This window comes from Leptinotarsa decemlineata, unplaced genomic scaffold, assembly GCF_025532065.1.
Source record: "Leptinotarsa decemlineata unplaced genomic scaffold, Ldec_3_MD MMD2_tig00000591_RagTag_RagTag, whole genome shotgun sequence".
NCBI classification, from domain to species: domain Eukaryota; kingdom Metazoa; phylum Arthropoda; class Insecta; order Coleoptera; family Chrysomelidae; genus Leptinotarsa; species Leptinotarsa decemlineata.
In genome coordinates, this window is record NW_027412552.1 from 1997408 (window position 1) to 2024914 (window position 27507).

The 27507-nt window shown below is 34.1% G+C and overlaps 2 protein-coding genes across 4 annotated transcripts in view; one reads left to right on the forward strand and one right to left on the reverse strand.

Annotated features, from left to right (window-relative positions):
• Positions 1 to 17670, reverse strand: part of LOC111512499 (uncharacterized) — a 40687-nt gene extending 23017 nt beyond the window's left edge. The window contains exon 1 of one of the 2 annotated variants that reach the window (XM_074174557.1): positions 17526 to 17670. In XM_074174557.1, coding sequence (XP_074030658.1) covers positions 17526 to 17532 — 7 coding nt within the window. In that variant the 5' untranslated portion in view covers positions 17533 to 17670. Of the gene's footprint in view, positions 1 to 7399; positions 7508 to 17525 lie in introns of those variants that run through there. The other variant, XM_023168635.2, reaches the window with a different exon arrangement.
• A 61-nt stretch (positions 17671 to 17731) lies between these two features.
• Positions 17732 to 27484, forward strand: LOC111512497 (uncharacterized). Of its 2 annotated transcripts, XM_074174556.1 has the most exons (4): positions 17732 to 17889; positions 24167 to 24334; positions 24521 to 26707; positions 26912 to 27484. In XM_074174556.1, exons 1-4 carry the CDS (start codon positions 17844 to 17846, stop codon positions 27052 to 27054), a joined length of 2544 nt encoding a protein of 847 aa, XP_074030657.1. In that variant the 5' UTR covers positions 17732 to 17843; the 3' UTR covers positions 27055 to 27484. The 2 variants fall into 2 exon arrangements, with proteins under 2 accessions (XP_074030657.1, XP_023024400.2); XM_023168632.2 differs by having other exon boundaries at positions 24521 to 27484.
• The last annotated feature ends 23 nt before the right edge of the window (positions 27485 to 27507 follow it).

The window sequence follows — 27507 nt, forward strand, 5'->3', positions numbered from 1 at the left end:
AATTGGTTCCGCAATAGACAAGTTTTCAAATTCCTTAGTGAGCCACTTTGCTATTTGGTAGGTAGGAGGTCCAATAGCTGACACGATGGGGCGCATTGATTTTCCCGGTTTGTGGATTTTTGGGAGGCAATATAGTTTCGACACCGTTGGGTTGGAAACTTGTAACTTCCGTTTCAGTTGAGGGGTAAGTATTTTGTCGCATTTCTTGAGGACGTCTTTTACTTCGGCAATTATCTTTGGTAACGGATTCCTGGACAATTTCGCATACGTCCTCTTCTTTATAGCAACGATATCCTCAAGAACTTTTTCAGAAGGTGGGATGCCAAATTTCAAACCGTTGTTCAAAAGGTTGATCTCTTCCTTATCAAAAGTTTGTGATGAATAATTTTCAACAATATTCATGACTTTCGGAGTGGTTTCTTTAAGTTTGTGCTTAGATATGAGGGTTTTGAGTTTCTTATTGAGCGTACACATTTTTCTGATATATTTTGATTCAATCATCCGAAACATTCCTCTCTGAAAGTCATTCCATTGTACGTAATCATTTTCGTCTAATTTATATGTTAATTTTTTATATAGACTATAACTAACTAATTCTAAGAGTCTACGGTTAGTGTACAGATGATCGATTTCTAAATCAAGCCATTTTTCTTTGGCGAATTTTTGGACTTTATCAGCAACTGAAGACTTAATAGGAATATTTACGGTAGATAGATAGATAGATATTTATTGGCTACGTTATATACATGAAATATTTGTAGCAAGTCAAATAGGAACATATTCACACTCGTTTTCTTGAAAAATTCATATAAATATACCCACACACACACATATATACACATATATACATATATACATACACATATACACACATATATACATGTATATAGAAACATACACTGTCGTAAAACAACTAAAACTAATACTTAAAAAATATACAAGTCATTTCAAAAGTTCAGTAGTTGGCGTACTCATATATTCGTCAATCGAATAAAAACAGTTTTGAATTAATAAATTTTTTATTGTCGCTTTAAAGTTTGCTGGTCCTAGTTTCTTAATTTCCGCTGGTAGTTTATTATATATATCCAAATCGAGCGAATTTTTTTTTTGATATTCCTAGCCTAAACCTCCTATTCAATAGAGAATCGCCATGCCTAGTGTTATAATTATGGTTTGAACTATTTGTGGAAAAAGTGTGGCAATTTTTATGGATCTCTAATAAACATTGAAATATAAATATAGAGGGAACTGTCATAATTCCTGATCTTATAAAATGAGATTTGCATGAATCTTTAGGACCCAATCCTACAATGATTCTGACCGCACGTTTCTGCATCACAAAAATCCTGGAAGTATGGATAGAGTTACCCCAAAGTAAAATTCATTCATCATGAGTATATCTGTGCTGACAGATCTTTTCAGTCTTCTCATGAAAAAGAGTTGACAAGCCAGCTTCTTCGAAAGAATATCAATATGATGGGACCATTTAAGTGACTGGTCTAAAGTAATACCTAATAGCTTCACATCCAAAACAACATTTGGAAAAATTGAATATCTTTTACAGCTCTTTAGAAACCAAATATCTGCTTGTATTAGATTTGCTTTCTTCAAGATATTGGAGGTCGGATCCCGACTGAATCTTTTATACGTCTCTGGATCCACTAAGGCGATAATTTTCTCAATAAAATCCTTGGTATTCATCACAACGATGGCATTTCCTTTGTCAGTAGGCAATAGCAAGATATTTTTAACTGTATTGAGCTTTTTCAGCAACTCTCCTTCCCGCCATGTTGTATTGGCCTTGGGTGGTTTGCGCATATTAGATTCCTCGACGTTTCTATGCGGATGTCCTTAGCAAAGTACGAATACCTGGTTCGACATCGGCAATGATTTCCTCGTGGGGTACCTTGGCTGGAGCTACAGCGAAGTTTCCAACTTTGGCGAGTATGCCGCACTCGTCTTCTGACAGTTTCCGATCGGAGAAGTTGACCACTGTTTGTTGTACTGTGGTACATGATTTTTCTGGCTCTCACCCAGACTCCCGTATTTCTTTACATGGTTTTTGGTATTGGCTAATCTTGTGGTTTTCATCGTGTCCATCATGAGACGGTTAATCTTGTCCCTCCATTGCATCGAATTACCAAGTTCGATAGTAGGTAAGGTGCATCAGGTCCACGAGGGCTACTTTATGAATTTTAGTGAACCAAATAGACGTTGCGGAAAGGCTTCGGATTTTTGCAGGACTTCTTTTGTGCTCTCTCCAAGACTCAATGAACGAATAATAAGATTTGTTTTTCACAATATCCCGGAGGTCGGATACCGACTTACCCTTTTATATGTCCCTAGATCCAGTAAGGCGATAATTTTCTCAATAAAATCCTAAGTGTTCACCATGGTAATATTTCCTCTGTCAGTAGCAACATTTCCTTTGTCCCTTGTTATACTGTTCAATTTTTTTAATTAGTTTATAAAAGTCTTAGTCTTTACGTTGGTAGTTTCTTCCATGATGGTTGAATGCTGGTGAAATTTTATGTGTATTGGTCAAACTGGCAGAATATTTAGAAATCGAATCCAGGAACATCATAGGTGCTATGTGAGTGAGAAAACAAATTCAACATATTCAAATCATCTTGTAGAAGAACGTCATATCTTCAACGGAGAGTTCGAAATTTTGCACATAGAAAATAAAGGTTTGAAACTGAATCAGGAAGCAATGCAAATTAATAAACTTGAAAATGAATGAATGACCTACTAAGACCTAATGAATGACCAACTAGATTTGAATAGATCACCATTATTGAACTTGTTTTCTTAAAAACCGAGAAAGAATTATTATTGGTGTAGATGTGTAGACCAGGTGATCATAATTGAACAGGTACGTTAAGTTCAGGTAATTATTTGGAGGTAGTGTCAATTATGGTTACCTGTAGTATATTAATATCAATGTTAAGAACAACGAAGTATAAATCACTTGAAAAAGCTATTAGCGAAACATGTTGTGATATATTTTTCAAATAAAGTTTGTGGGGATCAAATCGTCAGGTGTAGTTTTTGAAAAAAAGCTGGTGAAATTATTAGTCAATGATTAAATAGAAGATCATATGATTCAAATCGATATATTATAAAAACACTAATTAGGTAAAATTAAATTAGTATGAACACGTCTGAGGAAGCAAAACAAGTGTTGTGAATTCCTAAACTGTTTAGTATACATTTCACAATCAACTGTCACTTGAATACTAATTCGATGTTCACGAACTCGTGTATAAAATTCCATACAAGCGTCCTAATTTTGTAAATTTTTCCCCTCGAATACAAATATTTTCGTTATGTTAAAAATATTCTCGACTGTTTTTGTGTTATCGTTTCGGCAAAGAAAACAAATGATAAAATGGTAAAACTCCTGGCTGAAAATCAAATTTCTCAGAACGAAACCTGAACAACAGATAAAGGAAGAGTGTATAAGTTAACAAAGCCATTCCCAAGTTCTTCCAGTTTCAAATCGAGGTTAAATGCCATATTTAAAGAGACACGGAGACGCCGTTTCGACGTCGTTCTGTTACGGCGTCGCTACGCGTCGAGACGCGCCTCTTCATTATCAGCATAGGCGGACGCGTCAACAAAATACTTTCCTGACATTCTCTTTCATCGCTTCGATTTCTCTTACGCAATTTCAGAACGCCGAGATAGTTCTAAGGAAGTTCCTGTCCTCGATTCGAATGATGCAATTAAAACTCTACAGGATGTTCCGAAAGCTGGTCACCACAGGAATCTTCCTGAAATTGACTACGTTTTCATTATCTGTTTCTACTGATAGATATGGAACCTTGAGTGATACTCAGTTACTAAACAGTTTAGCTGAATAGTTCGTCAGCTAGCATAGAAAAACAAACAAATTTTTGGTGAAATTTTATTTGATCATTCCAGGGGTCTCCAAACTTTGAAGCCTTCGGGCCATAATGATTTTTTTCAGTTTGTTCCAAGGGCCAATTTCTGCCCTTAACTATATTTCTAGACTAGGATAGTCGCAAAGTGCGTGACCAAAGCAAACTTACGCTTTTTTTGCATTTCAATTATTATTGTGTATTGTGACACTTAACGACATCTAGTGGCGAGTAGTGCTACTATGTACTATCTTTTTCAGCTACCCGCTAGGTGGCATTGGGCGTAATTAAATATTTGGAATTACCGCGTTGGTTCAAGAAAGTTCTGGTTCTAGCTAGTGTATTCCGATCACCTCGAGATGGCAGTAATAATTGCATATAAAAAGGCTAGCGGAGCAACTGCGAGTTAGTCTGCGTAGGAAAGGCGAAGGAAGCGAAAATGTCTATTGTGAAATAAAGTAACACCCATCAATAAAAATATTTTGATTTGACTCATTGTTTTTATGTGTGATTTGTTAGTATGGAAACGAAGCGAAAAATCGACAGTGAATGCAGAACGTTCCAAAACAAATGGAACTTTCAGTATTTTGTGATTGAGTTCCGTAATAATGCGCTATGTTTAATTTGTAATGAAACCATAGCTGTTCTCAAAGAATATAACATTAAACGACACTATGAATCGAAACATCTTCAAAGTTACTCCAAGTATACAGGAAGTTTGCGGAAAAAAAAAGTTGAAGCTTTGAAACGCGGACTCAAATCGCAGCAATGTTTGTTTACCAAAGCGAATACTGAACAAGAGTCTGCAACTCGCGCCAGCTTTCGTGTGGCTCTTGAAATCGGAAAACGTGGCAAACCATTCACCGATGGAGAAATGATAAAAGAATGCTTGATTGCAGTAGCCGAAGAAATATGCCTCGAAAAGGTAAATTCATTTAAAAGTGTCAGTTTGTCAGCAAACACCGTGGCTCGGAGGGTGCAAGACAACGCAGAAAATATATCATCTCAACTGTCTGACACAAATGGACATCATGAGTGGTTTTCTCTAGCACTGGATGAGTCAACGGATGTGTCAGATACTGCTCAGGTGTTGATTTTTATTTGCGAAGTAGATAAAAGCTATGAAGTGTGTGAAAAACTTCTTGATATTGATAGTATTCACGGCACGACAACTGGGGCAGATATTTTTAAGGGAGTTGAAAATGACATTAATAAAAAGAACCTTCGATGGAGAAATTTAAAATCTATAACAACCGATGGAGGCAAAAATATGTATGGTAAAAATAAAGGAGTGGTTGCACTTGTGTCAAAGGCTGTAGAAAATGATGGTGGTTCAAAACCATCAGTCTTACATTGTATCATTCATCAACAGTCCTTGTGCGGAAAATGTTTGGATATGTCTGAAGTTCAAAAACCAGTCAAAGTACACAAAGAATGTTTACTGTTACTTGTATTTTCATACTTGAAACTGTTTGCCTGATTTACAAAAAACATAACAACGCCGACAGGCGTTGGATATAATCCAACGCCCTTCGTGGTATTAGCCAGGGGAGTAGTTGTTTTCTGATGGGCGTCAGTCCATTAAACCTACTGTGTAGATATATAGAGGCTGGCTTGAATGTTTGAAGTTCCATTTGCTTTAGACTAATTGCACCTGTTTCTTATTTTTAGTGTTTTTTACGAAACATGCATATCGATACTTATCTAAGCAGGTGGTTTTTTTCGGAGCTTTGTACATAGAAAGAAGAAACAATCCTGTTGGTGATAATTTCTTGTTGAGTCGAATTACTTTTTTTGAAAACTTCAGCACATTGAACTAAATCTTGTTTTTCAAACATTTTAAAGACTGTTGCTTTTACCCCTCCTGTAAAATGCAGACGTCGTATCACAGCCAGACATTGCGTGTAAAAATAGTACATGATTTTGATTCTTTGCAAAAGTAGATAAACTTTTTGACGAATATATAGATAGTTTTTCAGGTGGAGTTCGAGCAGTAAGAAGTACGAGTAAGTCTGCATCTTCACCAACAACAATAGTTGTATTTCTGGACTGGATTTCATTCTACCTGATATTCTTATATTTATACTTATGTATACCAATAGAAAAATATTTTTACTCAAATTACAACTTCAGAGAGTATTGATACATTTTTTCGTAGAGAATTTCATGATCTACAATTCTTATCTGAGGTTATTTTATGATAAAACTTACCGTTTTCCTGAAAATCGCGAAAAACCAATTTTTTTCGAGATTTTTGGCCTTTGACCTCGAATAATTTTTTTTTCAGGCATCGCAATCATTCGGAATTTCAAAATCTTATTTGTATCTATGTTTTGAACAATTACACGCATTTGCAGCTTGTTGTAAATTTATGTACCTTCACTCTTATTTTTTAGTCTAATTTGACCGGATAAAAAATTTTTTTCCTTGTCGTTTAAATTGGCATTACAACAAGGTACTGAGAAATAATGAGAAAAGACATTGCCAATTATTTACTGGCACTTGGGGCAGAAAAGATTGGAATTCTTACAATTTTGGGAGTATATGAGCCTGGAAAATTGTATTATTTTATTGAAGTGACGGCCAAGTTACAGGCCCCCAAGCTATGGAATTTCCAACATATTTTCCATTAAAAGCTTATTTCTAACGACGCAACAAAAACTTTGAAGGAATTAAATTTCATCTAGGAAAAAACAGAACAGAAAATCGCTGTTATTCAATTATTTGCTGGATGAGACATTACCTAAGGCAGATAAAAGGATATCGACGTGAAAACTAACAATTGATTTTCTTCATCTCCTCAAGACGCCAACTTGGTTGGTGAAAATGGTGAAGTTGGTGGAATTCTAGTGATTCTAGATCTGATCCAAATTATTTCCAGATGAATAAGACGAACATTCAAACATGACCTGACCCTGCTTAAACAAGCTATCAGATTGTTGGAATGTGTTACTTGTAAATATGAAAAAAAAATAGAATGGACCCAAGAGATTGCAGATTTTTGCGGAGACTTCATAGCAATGAACAGATGGCTCTCAAGCAGTAGCAAAACAAACACATTCAGAGAATATAGTCGATCCATCCCGTAACTAGAGTGAACATTCCATAAAAGTATTTAGAAAAGGCATATGGCACTTTTTCGATAAATTAGTTGTTTTTCTCCATCAAATTGGAACGGGAATAGACGTGATTGTCATCATTGATAAGATAAACTGATTCCAATGTTATCAAAACATTCTCCGAAAATCATATATATTACTTTCTCATAATTTCGCGCGATTGATTTCGGTTATAATTGAATGAAATGATATTTTGTTCAGCTAGTTATAGGTTTTTTTAGGTTCTTCAACCAAGACTCGATTTTGTGAGTTTCAACAGTTTCAACAGAATTCAAGACATTGGAAAATTTTTGTTTTCCAAATAATTGATGTACATCTACATTCGAAAGGTAACGAAATACTGAAAAGAATACTGAAAAGAATGAGTGGGATTATAATTATTGATGAGATACTTACTCATATAATCAATGCCACTCCCTCGGAGAATTTTCACACTAAATTTTGTGTGAAAATTTAGTGTGAAAATTGAGTATAAACACGTCTATTACAGTGTTGGAATCTCCAACAATTGCCCGACAACTTTTCTTGATATTTCCCTATACCTATCTGTTACCGTTTTCGAAATAAAAATTAATTTCCATTTTTTTCTTCGAAAATCATGACTTCTAAAAATGCCGATATCTTTTAGTTAAGAAGTACTATGATATCGAAATTTGGTTTGGAATTAGGTGATACTTGGACACTTCCCACACGTCAGCCTAATCTCCGTTACTTCAATACAGGGTGGTAAAAAAATACAGTTTTTTCGTTTGCTTGAAAAAGTTGCTGAAATTTGATTATTTTAAATTGAACACCCTGTATATTATTGAAAATTCGGGAAGCTGCTGAAATTTGCTTTCTTTCTATGTATATCATACCTATACCTAACTAGTCAAGTTTCGGACTTATGAACATTTATTCGTGAAAATGTCCCTTCAGAATGGTATTTCCATTCGGTATTTGGTGAGCAGGCCATGATTACTATTTGACAGTAGCGTTGTGACATTCTCCTAATAATATCGACATTTTCGTCACTTCAGAAGTTGCAAATACCTTCAAAACGATGGAACAAAACTATTCAAACGAAGTTCTTATGAATTTGTTTATTATTTTTGGACAGTGTGACAAAATTATCAGCAGAACATGTAGAAAGTTCAATGAAATGTATCCGAATCTACCGCCAATGAACCTCAAGAAATTTATACGAATTCAGAACAATTTCAATATGTTTGGATAAACTTTAAAAAAGCACTTAACTAAAAGATATCGGCATTTTTAGAAGTCATGATTTTCGAAGAAAAAAATTGAAATTAATTTTTATTTCGAAAACGGTAACAGATAGGTATAGGGAAATATCAAGAAAAGTTGTCGGGCAATTGTTGGAGATTCCAAAAATGATATTATATACAGAGTGTTCCATTTGAAAAATCAAAGTTGCTACTGCTTTCTAATAGAAGCGGCAACACCGCATTGTCGAAAATAGTTTAGTTGGCTAGAGAATGTCCGAATATGCCCTCCATTAAATTTTCAAAGTGATCCGTTGTCTGGTTCACCAGAAACGTCTAATGTGCCATCCACCGTGAATCAGCCTGTATACATTTTTGCATTATTCCCTTTTTAAAACGTTTCATCGTTTCATTGCATTTTGAAGAAATCAAAAGGGATTCACACAACCGTATAAAATAAACATTTATCGCAAATATTTTATGATAGTCATAATCAACTAACTTATACGGGTAAGATTATATTTTACAAGATTTTTATCACAACCTTACCAAGATTCGAGTGCAATTTCCGGATAATCTTTTATGACTCATTCGGTTTGATTTAAAAATTTCCCAGAAATATTTACAGAATATATTACAAAGAAATGTTCAAGAGTCAAAGATTAAAATCAAATTTTCATCTCGTGGAATAATGAGGCCCTTGAGAAATTCAGTTGTAAAAGAAAATGTTGACGTAATCATTTTGTCCGTTTATTATATTAAACAATATAGTAGACAGTAGAATTCATATAAATTGAGATATGGGCTACAAAACACATGGCATTAAAACGGAAAAAACTTTTGAAACAACCGAATGCCTAATCCCTCAAATATGTGGCAAAGTTTGCGGTTACAGAGAAAAAAAATTGAAAGAAAATGATAGAATTGTAATTATGTGATTATTCCTTGATTATTCCTCATTTTATGATATCAATATCAAATTCAACATTTTCAATCCTCTAACAAGGATGAGGATGAAGATTCTTTCAGACCTGAAGGAATTTTGTATTGTATGCCCAATCACAAAAGCATGGCTTTCTTACTAATTATTATACTGTGTCAAATCTAGTTACTATCACTACTTTGGAAGCATTCGATAACAATTATCAAGTTTATGTAATATATACAGACTTTCCAGAGGCATTTGATTAAATTAGTATATAGTCCCATGTATCAGGTAGAGGGCAGTTCGTTTCTTATAGTGTTCACGACTCCAGAACATATCTAGTTACTTCTGGTGTTTCCCAAGGCTCCTTCATTCTTAAAAATTGCAGGAACTTTCAAAGAATTGAAGCTTTACGACTCTTCAAAAAGTTCCGAAATACAGTTAAAGATATTTTAATCAAAAAAGAGTATTTTTCTATCCATGAATTCAACAGTGATAACCTGTAAATTCTACTTGGTTTTTCAATGTTCACCTAAACTCATCTGTCTTCTCAATGTTTTATTTGTGAAATTGTTGTTTGTACTTGTTATATTTTATGACATGTAGTGTATTTTGTATTTTTTATATTTTACGACATGCACTTCATTTTTTTACAAGACTTTGTCAATAAGATACTAATCTTCCGACAATAAAGCATATTGATTCATTGATTGTTTGATTGACATGTACTTCCGAAATTTGAATATGAATATGAGACACATAAGAAAGAGTACAGAAATTTTCTAAGTTTTCTGAAAAAGGTATTATTTCTAGTGAATCACATTATGAATGGACTGACCCGTTACTTGTTAAAAAAATAATAACACTGTCCATGATAATGATTAAATAATAAAAAAATAATTCTAGAAGCATTTAGCTAACACCATAGTACTATCGTTATGAAACTATCGGATGAAATTACAGCGTTATCGAAACGCATCTAGAATAAAAAAAATTGTAAAAATTATTCAATTATTATCTTAAATGATGAATTATAATGATCATTTGGACCCATTTAGTGAGGAACAAGGCTTATATTTTTAATCATTTTAGGGAATAATAGGGTGGACTGTTCAACAATTTCGGAACAAATCAATTTAAACGTTCCACTGTTTACTTGTAGACTCTTCACGAATCTATTTTGCTATTTTTTCTTACTTTTAGATTCCTCACGATTAATATTACCATTGCATAGTTATATTTAATCTAGATAATGAGTATTGATGTCTCTTCATTTACTTCTTTTTGAATATTTTCTGCATTATAAGTATAGTTGTAACTGGGTAACTGTTGGACAATAAAGTTATCCAAGTTCTGACTCCAGCATAGTAACTGGCGAATTCGCCAAAAATTTGATAATAAATTACTTTCATTTATATTATAAAAACATTTTATGTCATATGATTTTATATTGTTTTATTCTCAGTTCTCTAGTTGTGCGTGGTTGATAAGTTTTTTGTAAGAAATTAATTCACACCTCTTCATTAAGGTTTCTTTTTCCTATACCGGGTGACAACGGTAAAAAATTTGAAATTTGAAAAACATATTTAGTAACGAGAAGTTATTCAATTCTAATATCTATTGATTTCTAAACATTCTAGCAGATTGAGTTTCAAACTCTTCTCTTCTAAATGTAACACATCGTATTCATGATTGAACTCATGTCCTTCTGCTAAAAGGTGGTGGTTTGCAAATGTGGAATTGGTCTTTCTATTTACAAAACTACCACTATGCTTTTTAATTCTTTGGGAAAATGTTCTCCCTGTTTGGCCAATATTCAATTTTGGGCGAGAGCCATAAGTCAGCTTATATAACTTACTATTTCTGAAACCAAAACAAGCACTGCCCCCAACGGGCGTCGGGAAGTGTGTTGCAGTTCTGGTATTTGGGGGCAATGCTTATTTTTGATATATTCTACACCAGAGGTTTTATTTATACCCTTCACGGTGTCCGAACTTGAAGAAAGCTATTAAAATGCCAAAACAATCAAATAACCTTCTGATTCCTGAAAACTACAAAATTTATTTCTTGGGCTTTTTTATCTCCAAGTTTTTTCTGTGAAAGGAATATATTCGTCGTAGGCTATATATAAAATTGATTTAGATGATTATTACTTGAAATCATAACTCATTGCTCTTTGGTAATATAGGTTGATTATAGCGAAATAATCTTCAATGTTCACATATTTATCAGAATTTTGTTTGTTTTCGCAGATAATATTGTTCTATTATCGAGAGCAATGTGTTTTCTAGATAATTTGAGGTCATTTGATATAAAAACAGGTGTGACGTGTGAATTGCAAAAACATTGAATATATTGGTGATTTTTTTCAACCCTCTCAATGCTTATTCAATATAATTTTTTAAGCTTTGTATACATCAAAGGTTCAACCCTTACAAACTATTCATTCAGACAATACAAATATTGTTTGGATAGAAAGACAACTCTAAAATGAATTCAAATTAATTATCACCGAATAAAAAATGAAAGTCTTTGAAACGATATCTCGGAGTTGGCGTAAATCACAAAAATAATTTTCAATCAATGTCATAATTTATTTCATCTAGTTCCCACACATGTTCATGCATATGTCGTGGTAATAGCATAATTTTTAAAGGTTTGACATTGAAGATGTTACGTATTTGAACTTGAGCGAAAGAGTATAATAATCAATCAACTATGTTAGAAAACCCTGAATCAATTCATTATCAAAATCTCAACTTGTTGACAAAAAAAATTGAATTTTGCGATCACCCCAGAAAATATTTCAATGTCGATAATCGACATTCTATCTGTTGAATTTGGTAATCATATGAAAGTGATTTCATTCGACAAAAGTGTAGTTCTTCAGTGATCATTATCAAAAACAAGTGCTGAAGTAAATTAGAAAAGTCAGTAGAAGATACCATGTACGAAATACATCACTGATAATCCACAATCACAATAAGAAAAGTAACAATAAACAGTTTCGTAAACTAACTTAGAAAAAAAATCATAAAATTTGATTTCATTATTCAATATAGATGGATCCGAGTACGATACAAATATTATAGCAGTCATACAATTTTTCGATTTCAGTTTTATAACTAATTAACACAGTTTATTGTATGATTTTCACTATGAAGGGTTTTACAAAAACAGCGACACGTTTCGCTGTACAATAGCTTTCTCAAGCATAAACTGAAAGTATAAATTTTTGGAAAGTACCGTAAATACATATACCTGACTATTTTTACCTGGAATTGAACAGATTCGAAAATGGCGAATCATTCAATTCAGTTTGATCGTTCATAAGTTATTGACAGTTTTTGAATTTGTTTATTTTCATACTTTCCAACAGGTTAAGTTTGAAACCTTTTTTCTGGAAATGAAGCTTGAATTCATTGTTGAACTCATGTCCCTCTGTAATCAAATGAGTGCATATGTGGAATTTATTTTTCCATTCTGGAAACTATATTTGTGTTCCTTTATGCGGGTTTTGAACGTTCTTCCAGTTTGACCTATATGTGTCCGATGTTTTATATAGGTTAGGTGCAAAGTCCGAATAATGTTCATTAGTATTTTTTTCGCTAAAAAGCAGTGTTTTATTAACACACGAAACTCCTTTTAATCCATTTTCTAACATAACTAACAAAACTTGCCACACTCAAAATGTTCTATCCCACAAAATAATAGTCCAACAGCTGTGAATTTTGTACACGTGTTTTTTTGAAGGTTAGGGTTAACTGAAAATCATATGGATTTGATACTAGAAGCGCCATCTGTTTCTTAGCTCACGAACTTTTCAGTCAGTCTAGTATATCAGAACATCAGAGCAAAATGCATCTGCTCATGAGTTTTTTAATGGAATAATTGGAAAATTCATTCAAAAGCAGTGAAGAGCATCAAGAAGAGAATGAAAAATATATCAAGGAATTGGTCGATATTTGTGCTTTATATATATTAATGATTTAACTTGTGTTGAGGTATAAACTTATCAAAAATTTAAACCCTTGAATAACGTTTTGTTATGTTTTACAGCTACTAACAGACAATTAGATACTTTTCATAGTGATATTAACAAAATTCATGAAAACATTAAATCCACTATTGAAGAAGAAGCATACAACTCAATCTATTTCTTGGACTTAACAATTAGTAGAATGAACAACAAACATGATTTTTCAATCTATCACAAACCGTCCTATACGAATATTACTATACATTATGATACCCATCCGCAGTAACACAAAGTAGCAGCATATAATAGCATGATCCACAGATTAGTCAATGTTCCTCTTTCAATAGATAATTTCAATAGAGAACTCAATATCATCAAGCAAATTGCTTGCGGTTAACAATGGGTTTAAAGCTGAATTAATAAACAAAATACGCAAAAGCGATTCGAGACGTTTTTCCTATCGATAAGTTACATAACTAAAATCAAAATTATGCAGCTTTAATGTAATTTGGACAAAAATAGAAAAAAGTGGCTTCATTTTTGAAGAAACAAGATATTAAAATTGCATATAGAACAAGTAATACGTCGGGAAAGTTACTTAAAAATAATGAAGACCAAATATCCAAATTCGAGAAATCAGGAGTATATAAATTCAAGTGTGGAACGTGTCCTAAGGTATATATTGGTCAAACTGGCAGAACATTTAGGAATCGAATCCAGGAACATCATATGAGCTACGTTAATAAGAAAACGAGTTCAACATATCCAAATCATCTTTTAGAAGAAAATCATATCTTTAAGGAAGAGTTCGAAATTTTACAAATAGAAAATAAAGGTTTGAAACTGAATCAGGAAGCAATGGAAATTATTAAACTTTAAAATTCAAACATTCTAATGAATAACCAACTGGATTTGAATAGATCATCATTATTGAACATGTTTGCTTAGAAAAACCGAGAAAGAATTATTATTGATGTAGAAGTCAGGTAATATGCTTGAGGGAATCATAATTGAAGAGGTATCTCAGGTATACGGGGTGATTCAAAAGTACTTTGACAAACTTTAGGAGGTGATTCCTCACAATATTCTAATATGAATTGTTCAAATAAATAAATGTCCGGAAACGCTTCGTTTCCAAGATACAAGATGTTGAAGTTTTATTTTTATTTTTGTTTTTTTCAAATAACTTTTGAAATACTGAACTTAATTAAACGAAACTTGGTAATAGGAGGTTTTTGAGGTGTCGAATTCGAACCTGATTGATCTTATTGCTCTTACTCGTAGGGGGCGCCACTTACACGTCTTTTTTTTTTAAAGATTCATAACTTTTTTGGGCGTACTTCTAGCACATTTTTCAGTAAAAAAATCGATTCCTCTATCATATCTACGTAAATAAGCTACCTTGTTACTAGTCGCTGTAAGCAACCGTTTTCTAAATATTTGGACTTGAAAACTTCAAGTCGATTATTTGATAATCGATGCATGTTAAAGTTATTACGAATATTTTGCATTTTTCACAAGAATGCTTTGGAAATAAATTTGACGTTTGTGAGTAGTTTTGGTAATTACATATTTTGTGACAGTTAGACGTTTTGTTGAAGTTTCCGTAAGTAGAAGTAGAAAACACTTATTTTGAAAATGGATTATTTAAACAATAATGCTCATTTAGCCTATATGCATTTCGTTTATGGCCTTGCGGATGGCAATGCGCGCGCATAATTGGAAGAAGCTGTTTTGAACGCTCTCGAGGAGAATCCAGAAACAAGCACACGAGTAATTGCTGAAGCTGTCAATTCTACTCAGTCCACAGTTTGGAGAATTATCCACGATCAACAGTTTTATCCATACCATATTCAAAGGGTACAAGCTCTTTTGCCATGAGACTTTTCCCAACGCATTACTATGTGTCAATGGTTTTTAAGAAAATTGGCTGGAAATCCTCAATATTTAAGATATGTACTCTTCACGGACGAGGCAAACTTCTCCCGAAATGCTATCACAAACTTTCATAGCAACCATGTTTGGGCTCTCGAAAATCCGCACGCAGTTAGTGAAAGGCATTATCAGTATCAATTTTCTGTAAATGTATGGGCGGCAATAATTGATAATTACTTGATAGGTCCTTTCTTTCTTCCGCTCCGACTGAATGGCGCAACTTACAGACACTTTTTAGAAAATGAATTGCCGGGACTACTTCAGAATGTACCATTAGAAATTCGTATCCGCATGTGGTTTATGCATGATGGGACTCCGGCCCATTTTAGCGTTGTAGCCAGGGAATTCCTTAACACAGTCTATGCAAATCGATGGATCGGTAGGGGTGTAGAAGAACCTAACCAGGCGTGGGCACCAAGGTCCCCAGATCTAAACCCGATAGATTTTTATTTTTGAGGACATTTGAAGTCACTAGTTTATAAGACTCCAGTAGCGAAGGAGGAAGATCTAAGAAACCGAATAGTAGACGCCTGTGAAACAATAAGAAACACACCAATAATTTTTGAGCGGGTACGAGATTCAATGACTAGACGACTGACTGCCTGTATCTTCGCTGAAGGTGGACACTTCCAACAATTTATTTGAATACAATTTAGTTTCGTTTATTTTAGTTTATTCTACATATTTAAAATTTCCTGAAATAAAATGTTGACATTTCTTGAAAATTTTATTAAAACAAATACTGATTATGCACCCTTGATACAAAAATAACTATTTCGCTTAAGGATGTCATAAAGGAACGTACCCAACAGTAATGACCTCTTCAAACGGGTAAAACGTCAAATTCATTTCCAAAGCATTCTTGTGAAAAAAGCAAAATATTCGTAATAACTTCAACATGCATCGATTATCAAATAATCGACTTGAAGTTTTCAAGTCCAAATATTTAGAAAACGGTTGCTTACAGCGACTAGTAACAAGGTAGCTTATTTACGTAGATATGATAGAGGAATCGATTTTTTTTACTGAAAAATGTGCTAGAAGTACGCCCAAAAAAGTTATGAATCTTTAAAAAATCAGGTTCGAATTCGACACCTCAAAAACCTCCTATTACCAAGTTTCGTTTAATTAAGTTCAGTATTTCAAAAGTTATAAATAAAAATAAAACTTCAACATCCTGTATCTTGAAAACGAAGCGTTTCCGGACATTTATTCATTTGGACAATTCATATTAGAATATTGTGAGGAATCACCTCCTGAAGTTTGTCCAAGTACTTTTGAATCACCCTGTATAAGAATTCTAGAGGTTCAGGTAATTTGATGGAGGTAGTCTCAATTGTAGTTACCTGTGGTATATAAATATCAGCGTAAGAAGCAACTTGTAGCAGTCAAATCACTGTTGAGGAAGCTAGTGTGTTAGCGAAACATATCGTGATATATTTTTCAAATAGAGTTTGTGAAAATGAAATCTTGAGGTGTAGTTTATGGAATTACTTGGAAAATATTTTTTTTTATTTTTCAAACTCAGTAAATGGACATGTAATAAACTAATTTCTACATCAGAAAAAAGATTTTATGAAGGGGAAGTATTCAATTCTATTTATTCATTCAATAAATTTTTGAATCTATGAATCCATCAATTTACGAGCATTCCAAAAAAACTGACTTTCAAACAATTCTTTTCCAAATGTAACACGTCATCGTCGTGGTCCAACTCACCATGTACCAAAATATGGTTTGCAAATGAAGAATTGGACAAATTCAAGAAACTATTCCTATTATCTTTTATTATTTTGGAAAAAGTTATCCCCGTTTGACCAATATTAATGAAAAAAGGTAAAGTTAAACTAAATCTCCACATACCTACGTTCGCGAGATTTTTCAAAAAGCAATTCATTCATATTCAGATATGTGACTCTCTAATTCTCCATCTTTATACAAAAAAATGTGGGAATTTTCCAAAGAAAGGGAGAAGGTAATCAATTTCAAAATTAACGTTTTACAAAGATGTGTAGATCATTTGGAGAGGTCACTTTCAGACACAAACTGGAAGTAAGAAGCTGAAAGCTTTCTTTCCCAAAATCTAATCTCTTCTAAAAATATACCCCTTACAATTTGAATACTTTTCCAGTAATTGAAAACAAAAATAAATCCTTTGGATCACTTTCAATCCAAATCATCTGAAGGAACAATTTCTTCAGGCCAGTCCCAACTCCCTATACTGTAGATTATTGAAAACCTATCAGAAAACAACTACTCCCCTGGCTAATACCATTTACCTACAGTGTAGGAAGTTGAGACTGGCCTGAACGAATTGTTCTTTTAGATGATTTGATTTATAGCCAGTCTTCAAGTATGCCCTCTGACTATATGTGAAAAATTTTCAATTCGACTTTGAATCAAAAGCGATGCTTTAGCTTGAAAAATGTAGTAAGTAAATTGAAAAACAATTTCAAAAAGTTATAAAATGAACATTACCAAACATGATCAACGTTCTCCCTTGCTAAATTTTCCCCGCTGTCTCCATTATCTTCTTTCGAAACATTGATGAAATCTTCGATAAGGATTTTTTGTCGTTTCTGATAGAAAATCTTGATGACTCAACATACCTGTGCATATCAACTGCAGTGGAAGCGAGAGGAATTGTCGACGAAAACAAAAGCTATGCATCTATATCTGGAAATTGACTGTGAGATAACTCCAGATAAAAATGTATTGTCTCTGGTATATAACAGGGTGCAAAAATGGATTGATTCAGTTCATCGAGGCGAATAACAACTGCTGAATTTATGCAATATGAATACTTGTGTAGTTTTTTTGGTGATTATCGGATTATCTGGAAGTAAGTGCGAGAAAGTGAAATTGTATTTGAATTGACCAGCAAACTATTTCGAGAACAATTTTTCTTCACGAGGCAATAATTTTGAAATATTCGTGTTCGTTGTCGGGTTTTCAAATTTGAAAAATAGCCCCTTGTGAGATCAATTGAAAGTGCTGCGGAAATAAGTTCTTCAAAACATATATGTATTGGGGGGGGGGGTTAGTATCTTGGTTCGATGTATAAGAAACAGTAAGAAATATTTTTCTGTCCAGAACAGTTCAAATATATTTTGTTATATAACCATCATGTACAGGGCTATTCAAATTCGTTTCTGTATATGAGGATCTCGTAAACGATAAGAGATACAGTGTCGGTAAAATTATGGCAAAGTTGCGTATTTTAGAGATCTATTCAATGATGTGAAGGAATCGAATATAGCTCTTTTGATTCTGGAGATATACAGGAAAAACAAAAAAATCCCAGATTATTTTTTTGCCTATATCTTCTTTATTCGTAGACATATTAAAAATCTGTCCACATTCTGCTATTGGCACTTTATGTGGGCTCTCAGAATATATCCATGAATCTTTTATACAGGGTGTCATCTGACTTGGACCACCCCCATCTTTGAATTTTTAAATACGGACCTGTATTTTTTGTTGTAGTTTTTGGATCGTAGATGTTCACTTCATACTGAGAAATCAAATTCAATTTTATATTTCGGGATTTTCAGCTAATATTCGATTATGATTGTGTGAATTATTCCCTTTTCAATTATGGCCCTGGAAATTGGTTGACTGAGTTGAATAAAAACACAATAGCAACTTTCTCGTCTCCCTATGTACCGCAGAGTTTTTCGAGAGTTTTTTTTTCATTTTTATGTACCTATTCATATTTTTGCCATTGCTCTAAGCGTTTTCTACAATGAACTTCGAATAAAAAAACCTTTTATGATTATCTGAAACATATCTACAATAAAAATATATTATATGGGTTTTGATGAGCAGAAAAAATGGTAGCAATATTAATATCCGAAACGAACACTATAATTATAATGAAAATTTAAATGAAGTAAGTAATTTATATACTCAAAATAATTAATTGTGCAATAAATGTTCGAATTGGAGTCCTTCCATTTCGAGACAAATAATGGGACAATAAGATGGTCTGCAAGATCACCAGAACTTACTATTTTGGACTATTTTCTACGGAGGACATTGAAAAATTGGATTTACGCTGGCAGAAAGATAGGAAATGTGGAAGACTCGAGATTGAGGATTTTGAATGATTTCGCAACAATGCAGCAAATAAGTGTATTTGGGGCAATTAATAATATGAAAAACCAAGTTTAAAAATGTCTCGAAATGGAAGGACTCCAATTCGAACATTTATTGCGCCAAAAATTTTTTTAGGGTACTTATATGAATTACTTCATTTCAATTTTCATTACAATTATAGTGTTCGGTTTGGATGTTATTATTGCTATTATTTCTTTTTCTGCTTATTAAAACACATACTCAACGGTACATAGGGAGACGTGAAAGTTGCTATTGTGTTTTTATTCAACTCAGTCAACCAATTTTCAGGGCTGTAATTTAAAAGGGAATAATTCCCACAATTATAATCGAATATTACCGAAATATCCCGAAATATAAAATTGAATATAATTTCTCAGTATGGAGTGAACGTCTGCGATCCAAAAACTACAACAAAAAATACAGGTCCGTATTTAAAAATTCAAAGAGGGGGTGGCCCAAGTCAGATAACACCCTGTATAAAAGATTCATGGATACATTCTGAGAGCCAACATCAAGTGCCACTAGCAAAATGTGGACAGATTTTCAATATGTCTGCGAATAAAGAAGATATAGGCAAAAAATAATTTGGAATTTTTTGGTTTTTCCCTGTATATCTCCAGAACCAAAAAAGATATATTCGATTTCTTCACATAATTGCATAGGTCTCTAAAATAGACAACTTTGCCACAATTCAACTGACACTCTGTCTCTTATCGTTTAAGAGATCCCCATGTACAGAAACGAATTTGAATAGCCCTGTTTATTTTAGTTTAGAAAAACTTGAAGAAAGCAATATAATATTGAAAGATTTATATACAGGGAAATTCGAAATCGAATCTTCATTGAAGAGCTTCATCGGTAAATCATTTGAATGAGTTTTTTCCGTATATTTCTGGAACTAATAACTGGTTTCACATATAGTCGGTGGGCATACTTGAAGACTGGCTATAAATCAAATTATGGAATCCAGCAGCTTCACGGTGTGCTGAAAGTCTGATTGGTGTCCATGGTGTCCCCCAACAAACTTATCGAAGCAGAAAGCGGAACTGTCTGTCCTGACATTATTGTTCGGAGACGTTAATCTTTTTGGAGAAAACAGATGCCTGGGTTTTTGTGGCATTGAGTTGAACCTGGTTACTTTCACCCCAATTCAAAACCACCTCTAGATCCTCATAAAATTTGCAACCGCCTGCTGTCGGTGAAAATGGGCATCCGCAGTCGATGTCCTGGAATCCAAACGGAATGACGAGATAAGTGTGCTGTCGTCAGCAAAGCAATATATTGGGTTCTTCTTTTTTCCAATATGTCGTTGATATACAATATAAAGAGGGTTGGGGACAATATGGATCCCTGGGGAATAACAGTGTTGATGGTAAAGGTATTCGAGAGATTTTTATCGACGGCCACTGACAGGGAACCTTTTTTCAAGAAGCTGGAGACACACAAAAATTATCTGACAAGCCATAGCATCGAATTTGATCAGCAAACCCTCATGCCAGATCACGGCCAAACGCCTTAGAAATATCAAATGCAACAGATCTTGACTCTCCATGTTTCTTGATTGCGTTATTCCAAATATGGGTCTTATACGATAGAAGGTCGCCTGTTGATCTTTGTTTCCGAAAGCCATATCGATGATCGCTCAAGATGTTGAAGCCTTTTAAGTATTTAAGGATATGGTGGTTTACGTGTTTCTCCGGGATTTTTGACATCACTGATAGCGAAGCGACTGGTGTATAGTTATTCAGAAGCATTTTCTTGCCTTTTTTGAAATAGGCTGAACGCGAGCAATCTTTCAACAAGAAGGAAAAACTTCTTACGTGTAAAACATGTTGAAAAGTCTGCAAAAACATTTCACAATGAAAAGTAATACGCTTAATTGATAACTTGAATGCTCATGAAATGCCCCGAAATGCTTTACAGTTTTGACTGTACCTTGTCCTCTCATTTTTCACTTATCCTCATATCCTTGAAACTGTATGTTTGGCGTACAAACATAAAACGGAGTTTGACTTTGTTTCTTCTCCTTATGCTACTCGTGATGGCATATTTAATACTAGACTTCCTATACCTAACTCAAAATTAATCAAGGATTCCATTTTAATAATGGTGGAAAATTATTCAATCACTTACCAGTAGATATAAGGTTTTCAAATCTGACAAACGTACAATTCAAGAAAGCAGTTAGAAATTTGTTAGCTGTTAGACTCTATTATAGCTTGCAAGAGTATTTTAATGAATCATTTTAAAACGTGTATTCCATTTTATATTTATTTTTATTGTATTTGTACATGTTTTATTCAAACCTTTATTAATTGCCAGTTTTTATCTATACACTATTAGTTATGCGTATATTTATACCAACAAATCTTTGTCGATGGGATACAAAATATTCTGACAATAAAGTATATTTTGATTTGATTTTCTAAAATGAAAAAGAAATATTCGTTTCGAATGAAATAAAATATCATTTCAACACTCGACAAAATAACAATTGTCACCTACCATTCGGGAAGAACAAACTAGTCTTTTACTCACCGAATCTCAACTCACTTTTATTTATTTCTAAGCGCAATCTCAGAAATTTTCTTGTAGAAAAATGTTTTATAGTCTTTAGGAATGTATGTGTTCTAGTTCCAGTTTAAGTTTATCTTGATGTGTGTATACTCGTAGTTGACGATTACTACACAAAATATGTTTATCAGAAAGGAAAATTAAATTTATTTTTATATTCACACTACTCCAATAAAGGTTGTCATTGTCTCTTTACGTCGTACCGTTTACAGGATTTCCATGCAAAGTCTTGAATTGGAATAGCCCTATACGAACGGGGAAATATATCAATTTTTGTAAAATGGATTGATTTTCAGTACTTTTTGATGAAGAATCCAGAGGTATGACATCTCTCGCCGCAGAGAGAGCGCTATCAACTTTGGTTTTCAAATGGAAAGGGGGGTCTTGTAGCATTTCGTATGTAAGGTATTATTCTCTATACAATGACCTCCACTTTTTTGAATTTCGATAACCGGCTGCAGCAGAAATTAATGTTCATTGGAAAGAGGCATGATAGTAATATTTTTCGCAGTAGAAATGTATCAATTTCGAAGGTATAAAACAATAGCATATTACTGGAGTTTTTTCCCAACACCAAATCGTTATTTTTAACACCTCGACACGTGTTTCGATCATCAAGTGATCATCTTCAAAGAGGAAGATGAGGAGATAAACTAGAAATTAATGCGAAGCTAACCCTATTTATGCTATATAGGTATTCTATGCAGGTAAAACATCCAGGTGTACCACCGATACAGGTATACCAACCTAAATTAATTTTACAATTTTGCCTTATCTATTATTTTACAATATATGTATATATAAAACAATTTTCAGCTATATAAAAATTAATTTCACAATATTGCCTATCCAAATTTATTTTTGCAATGTGTCCTTATGTAGTAATCAGTAAACCCAACAATATTATTTTATTTTAACAAGCTATATAGTATGCTCTTTGGTATAGGTCCGTCATCGTTATTCATAATATTATTGTGTTTACTTATTTCTACACTCTCATAGGCATCTAGTTGCCTGTTATTGTTAACTTGTCTAACTAATCTTGAAGAACTGAAGTCTATGGAATGAACTGAACTGAAGTCTATGGAAGTCTATGAACTGAACTGAACTGAATGAACTGAAGTCTATGGAAGTCATTCCATAGACTGCAGTTCATTAAGATTAGTTAGACAAGTTAACAACAACAGGCAACTAGATGCCTATGAGAGTGTAGAAATAAGTGAACACAATGATGTTATGAATAACGATGACGGACCTACACCAAAGAGCTTTATAGCTTGTTAAAATAAAATAAAATTGTTGGGTTTACTGATTACTACATAAGGACACATTGCAAAAATAAATTTGGTGGTACACCTGGATGTTTTACCTGTATGGGATACCTATATAGCATAAATAGGGTTAGCTTCGCATTAATTTCTAGTTTTATTCTTCCTCTTTGAAGATGATCACTTGGTGATCGAAACACGTGTCGAGGTGTTGAAAATAACGATTTGGTGTTGGAAAAAAACTCCAGTAATATTCTTTACTACAACAAAGGTTCCAAACAGTGCATCATAAGAAAACAATGGCACTTTATTCTAACCCAGTTATTATCCACGATATATTAGGTGGTCTGAAAAGTTCGTAAGCTAACACACAGATGACGCTAGTGGTGTTAAATCCACATGAGTTTTAGTCAAACCTAACCTTCAAAAGACACGTGTACAAATTTCACAGCTGTAGGATTATTAGTTTGTGAGATATAACATTTCGAGTTAACCAACTTTTCTTAGTTTGAAGAAAATGAATCTATTTTCAATATTTCTGCAAGAAAAAAAAATTCAAAATTTCCGGTTTCTCTCGTATATCTCCGGAACTAGAAAAACTATAGTCGATTCTTTGGTAGCATTCAATTGTACTCGAAAATAAGCTACTTTGCTACAATTTAACCTACTTTATATGTCTCACAATTGACTCGATCCCCATGCTTAGCCTTGAATTAGAATAGCCTTCAATTTAACCTCAAAAAACTCACTTCATTATTTCAAGATTATATTCCAAAGTGAAATGCTGACTTATCAGTTGAAAAACTCCATATCACAGAACACGAAATGAACACAGAATGAAATATATTAGATTTCACATTTGAAATTTTTCAGGTTTGTTTGAAGAGCCACAAACACTTTCTGTAGTAAAACAGGTTTATCGAACAAGCAAAAATGAAAGCACAATGAAAAATATGCCTCCTTTGGGTCGCTTCAAGTATAGTGAAGAATTTTCTGTCAGGAAGTTACTCTCAATGTTAATAATGATGTTAGTTTAGATATTTGTGAAGGATCTTACATGCGAATTTTGTTTTTTTCTGGAAATAAGGACTGATTTACTTACATGCCATTCTGTTGCCAATCGTATTATAAAATATCAACATTTGCTCCTTTCCACAGGTTTTGGTGTGAGATGTCCAACTTGCAGAGGTGATGGATGTAAGAAAGAAGAAATACCATTTCAAGAATGTACCTCTAACATTCCATCATTACCCTTTGGCATGGGTATTCCCAAACCATTAGAGCCTCAACATTTCGGATGTTTATATTTGGAATATCTTAGTAATGGTTAGTATTCCTATTATATCATGTACTCATAAAAATGCGTGAGTTATCATCACCAATATTATAGATGATAATTCTTTCTGGAAAAATATTTCAGTACTGATATCCTTCGTATGCTTTACATGAATGTATCAAAACAAATACATGAATATTGGTTACAATGAACTGACAAGTACGATTCTTTTTTAGGAAAAATTACAGAGATTCGCCAATGTGTTGCACTGAAGGAGAACCAGAACCTCTGCACCGACATAAAGAAAGATGTGATTGTTTACACGTGTACTACGGAAAACATATCGAAACTTCATATTCGTAGAATGCGACATTCTGTGGGCACTATTACATCAGAACTTGATAGCTCCAACTCTTCAGATACAACATACCCAATCGGCAAACCCCGATCATCTCTGAACGACAAACTCACATTATCCTCAAGTGACGAAGCCGCATCAACCCCAGCCGAAAAAACTACTAATTCCACAAGTGAAAATTTCTCAACTGTCGAACCCTCAGATTCTGCAACCGACGAATCCACAGATTTATCAACTGACAAACCAACAGATTCACCAAGTGACAAACCCCCAACCAACAAACCGACGAATTCGCCGACAGTTAAACCTACAGATTCTCCAACTGAAAAACCTCCAACAGACAATCCCACAGATTCCACAACTGAAAACCTCACCACCACCAAACCCACAAATTCACCGACCGACAAACCCACGAATCCTCCAACTGATAAACCTCCAACCAAAAAACCCACAGATTCACCAACCGATAAACCCACAAATTCTCCAACTGATAAACCATCAACAGTTAAACCTACAGATTTTCCAACTGAAAAACCTCCAACAGACAAACCCACAGATTCCACAACCGAAAACCTCACCACCACCAAACCCACAAATTCACCGACCGACAAACCTACGAATCCTCCAACTGATAAACCTTCAACCAAAAAACCCACAGATTCACCAACCGATAAACCCACAAATTCCCCAACTGATAAACCACCAACAAATAATCCTACAGATTCTCCAACTGAAAAACCTCCAACAGACAAGCCTACAAATTCCACAACCGAAAACCCCCCAATCACCAAACCCACAAATTTACCGACCGACAAACCCACGAATTCTCCAACTGAAAAACCCCCAACAGACAAACCCACAGATTCCACAACCGAAAACCTCACCACCACCAAACCCACAAATTCACCGACCGACAAACCTACGAATCCTCCAACTGATAAACCTTCAACCAAAAAACCCACAGATTCACCAACCGATAAACCCACAATTTCCCCAACTGATAAACCACCAACAAATAATCCTACAGATTCTCCAACTGAAAAACCTCCAACAGACAAGCCTACCGATTCCACAACCGAAAACCCCCCAATCACCAAACCCACAAATTCACCGACCGACAAACCCACGAATTCTCCAACTGAAAAACCCCCAACAGACAAACCCACAGATTCCACAACCGAAAACCTCACCACCACCAAATCCACAAATTCACCGACCGACAAACCTACGAATCCTCCAACTGATAAACCTTCAACCAAAAAACCCACAGATTCACCAACCGATAAACCCACAAATTCCCCAACTGATAAACCACCAACAAATAATCCTACAGATTCTCCAACTGAAAAACCTCCAACAGACAAACCTACAGATTCCACAACCAAAAACTCCCCAATCACCAAACCCACAAATTCACCGACCGACAAACCCACTAATTCTCCGACTGAAAAACCTCCAACAGACAAACCCACAGATTCCACAACCGAAAACCCCCCAACCACCAAATCCACAAATTCACCGACCGACAAACCTACGAATCCTCCAACTGATAAACCTTCAACCAAAAAACCCACAGATTCACCAACCGATAAACCCACAAATTCCCCAACTGATAAACCACCAACAATTAAACCTACAGATTCTCCAACTGAAAAACCTCCAACAGACAAACCCACAGATTCCACAACCGAAAACCCCCCAACCACCAAATCCACAAATTCACCGACCGACAAACCCACGAATCCTCCAACTGATAAACCTTCAACCAAAAAACCCACAGATTCACCAACCGATAAACCCACAAATTCCCCGACTGATAAACCACCAACAATTAAACCTACAGATTCTCCAACTGAAAAACCTCCAACAGACAAACCTACAGATTCCACAACCAAAAACCCACCAATCACTAAATCCACAAATTCACCAACCGACAAACCCACGAATTCTCCAACTGATAAACCTTCAACCAACAAACCCACAGATTCACCAACCGATAAACCCACAAATTCCCCAACTGATAAACCACCAACAATTAAACCTACAGATTCTCCAACTGAAAAACCTCCAACAGACAAACCTACAGATTCCACAACCGAAAACCCACCAATCACCAAACCCACAAGTTCACCGACCGACAAAACCACGAATTCTCCAACTGAAAAACCTCCAACAGACAAATCCACAGATTCCACAACCGAAAACCCCCCAAACACCAAATCCACAAATTCACCGACCGACAAACCCACTAATTCTCCGACTGAAAAACCTCCAACAGACAAACCCACAGATTCCCCAACCGAGAAACCTCCAACTTCCACAAATGAACCTTCGTCCGGTGATGCAATTTTGGTAGGATTGAACTCCTTCACTTTCGTATCGATGATTATAACAATCCTTTTTTTCCAATGAATAGGAAAATTTTATAAATTCCAAGGCTGAAGGAGGTTCTGAAGGAAAGAAGAATCCAAGTTATTACTATATATCTTTGTCCAGAGAAAAATGAATAGTATCATCATCAGTGTCACCCGAATTATAGAGATAGAGAGTTTAAACTGTAAATAATCAGCTTTAATTTTGATCATTATCTTTGAATATGTATATACATTTTGAACACGATTGTTTTTGTATTAGCAAAATGAAGATACGAGAAGAAAATATTTAGAAATTTATTAATTATTAGTCTTTCATAGACAAGATAGTACTATTGAATATAGCAAATTCCTGTGAGTAGAAATAATTGATTTGTTCTTTTCTTTTGTATATTTTTGTAATAACTTAAGTGTTACAGATTATATCATAGATTTTCAGTACTAATTTCTAGTAAATACTTTGTGATAAACATGTTTAGTATCATTTTTACTG

What these genes read in the sequence shown, in the direction of transcription:
- LOC111512497 (XM_023168632.2), top strand. Translation starts at nt 17,844, where the DNA reads ATGAATACTTGTGTAGTTTTTTTGGTGATTATCGGATTATCTGGAA. An exon ending in GATTATCGGATTATCTGGAA is followed by an intron (nt 17,890 to 24,166) that starts GTAAGTGCGAGA and finishes TCCTTTCCACAG; the next exon opens with GTTTTGGTGTGAGATGTCCA. An exon ending in TTTGGAATATCTTAGTAATG is followed by an intron (nt 24,335 to 24,520) that starts GTTAGTATTCCT and finishes ATTCTTTTTTAG; the next exon opens with GAAAAATTACAGAGATTCGC.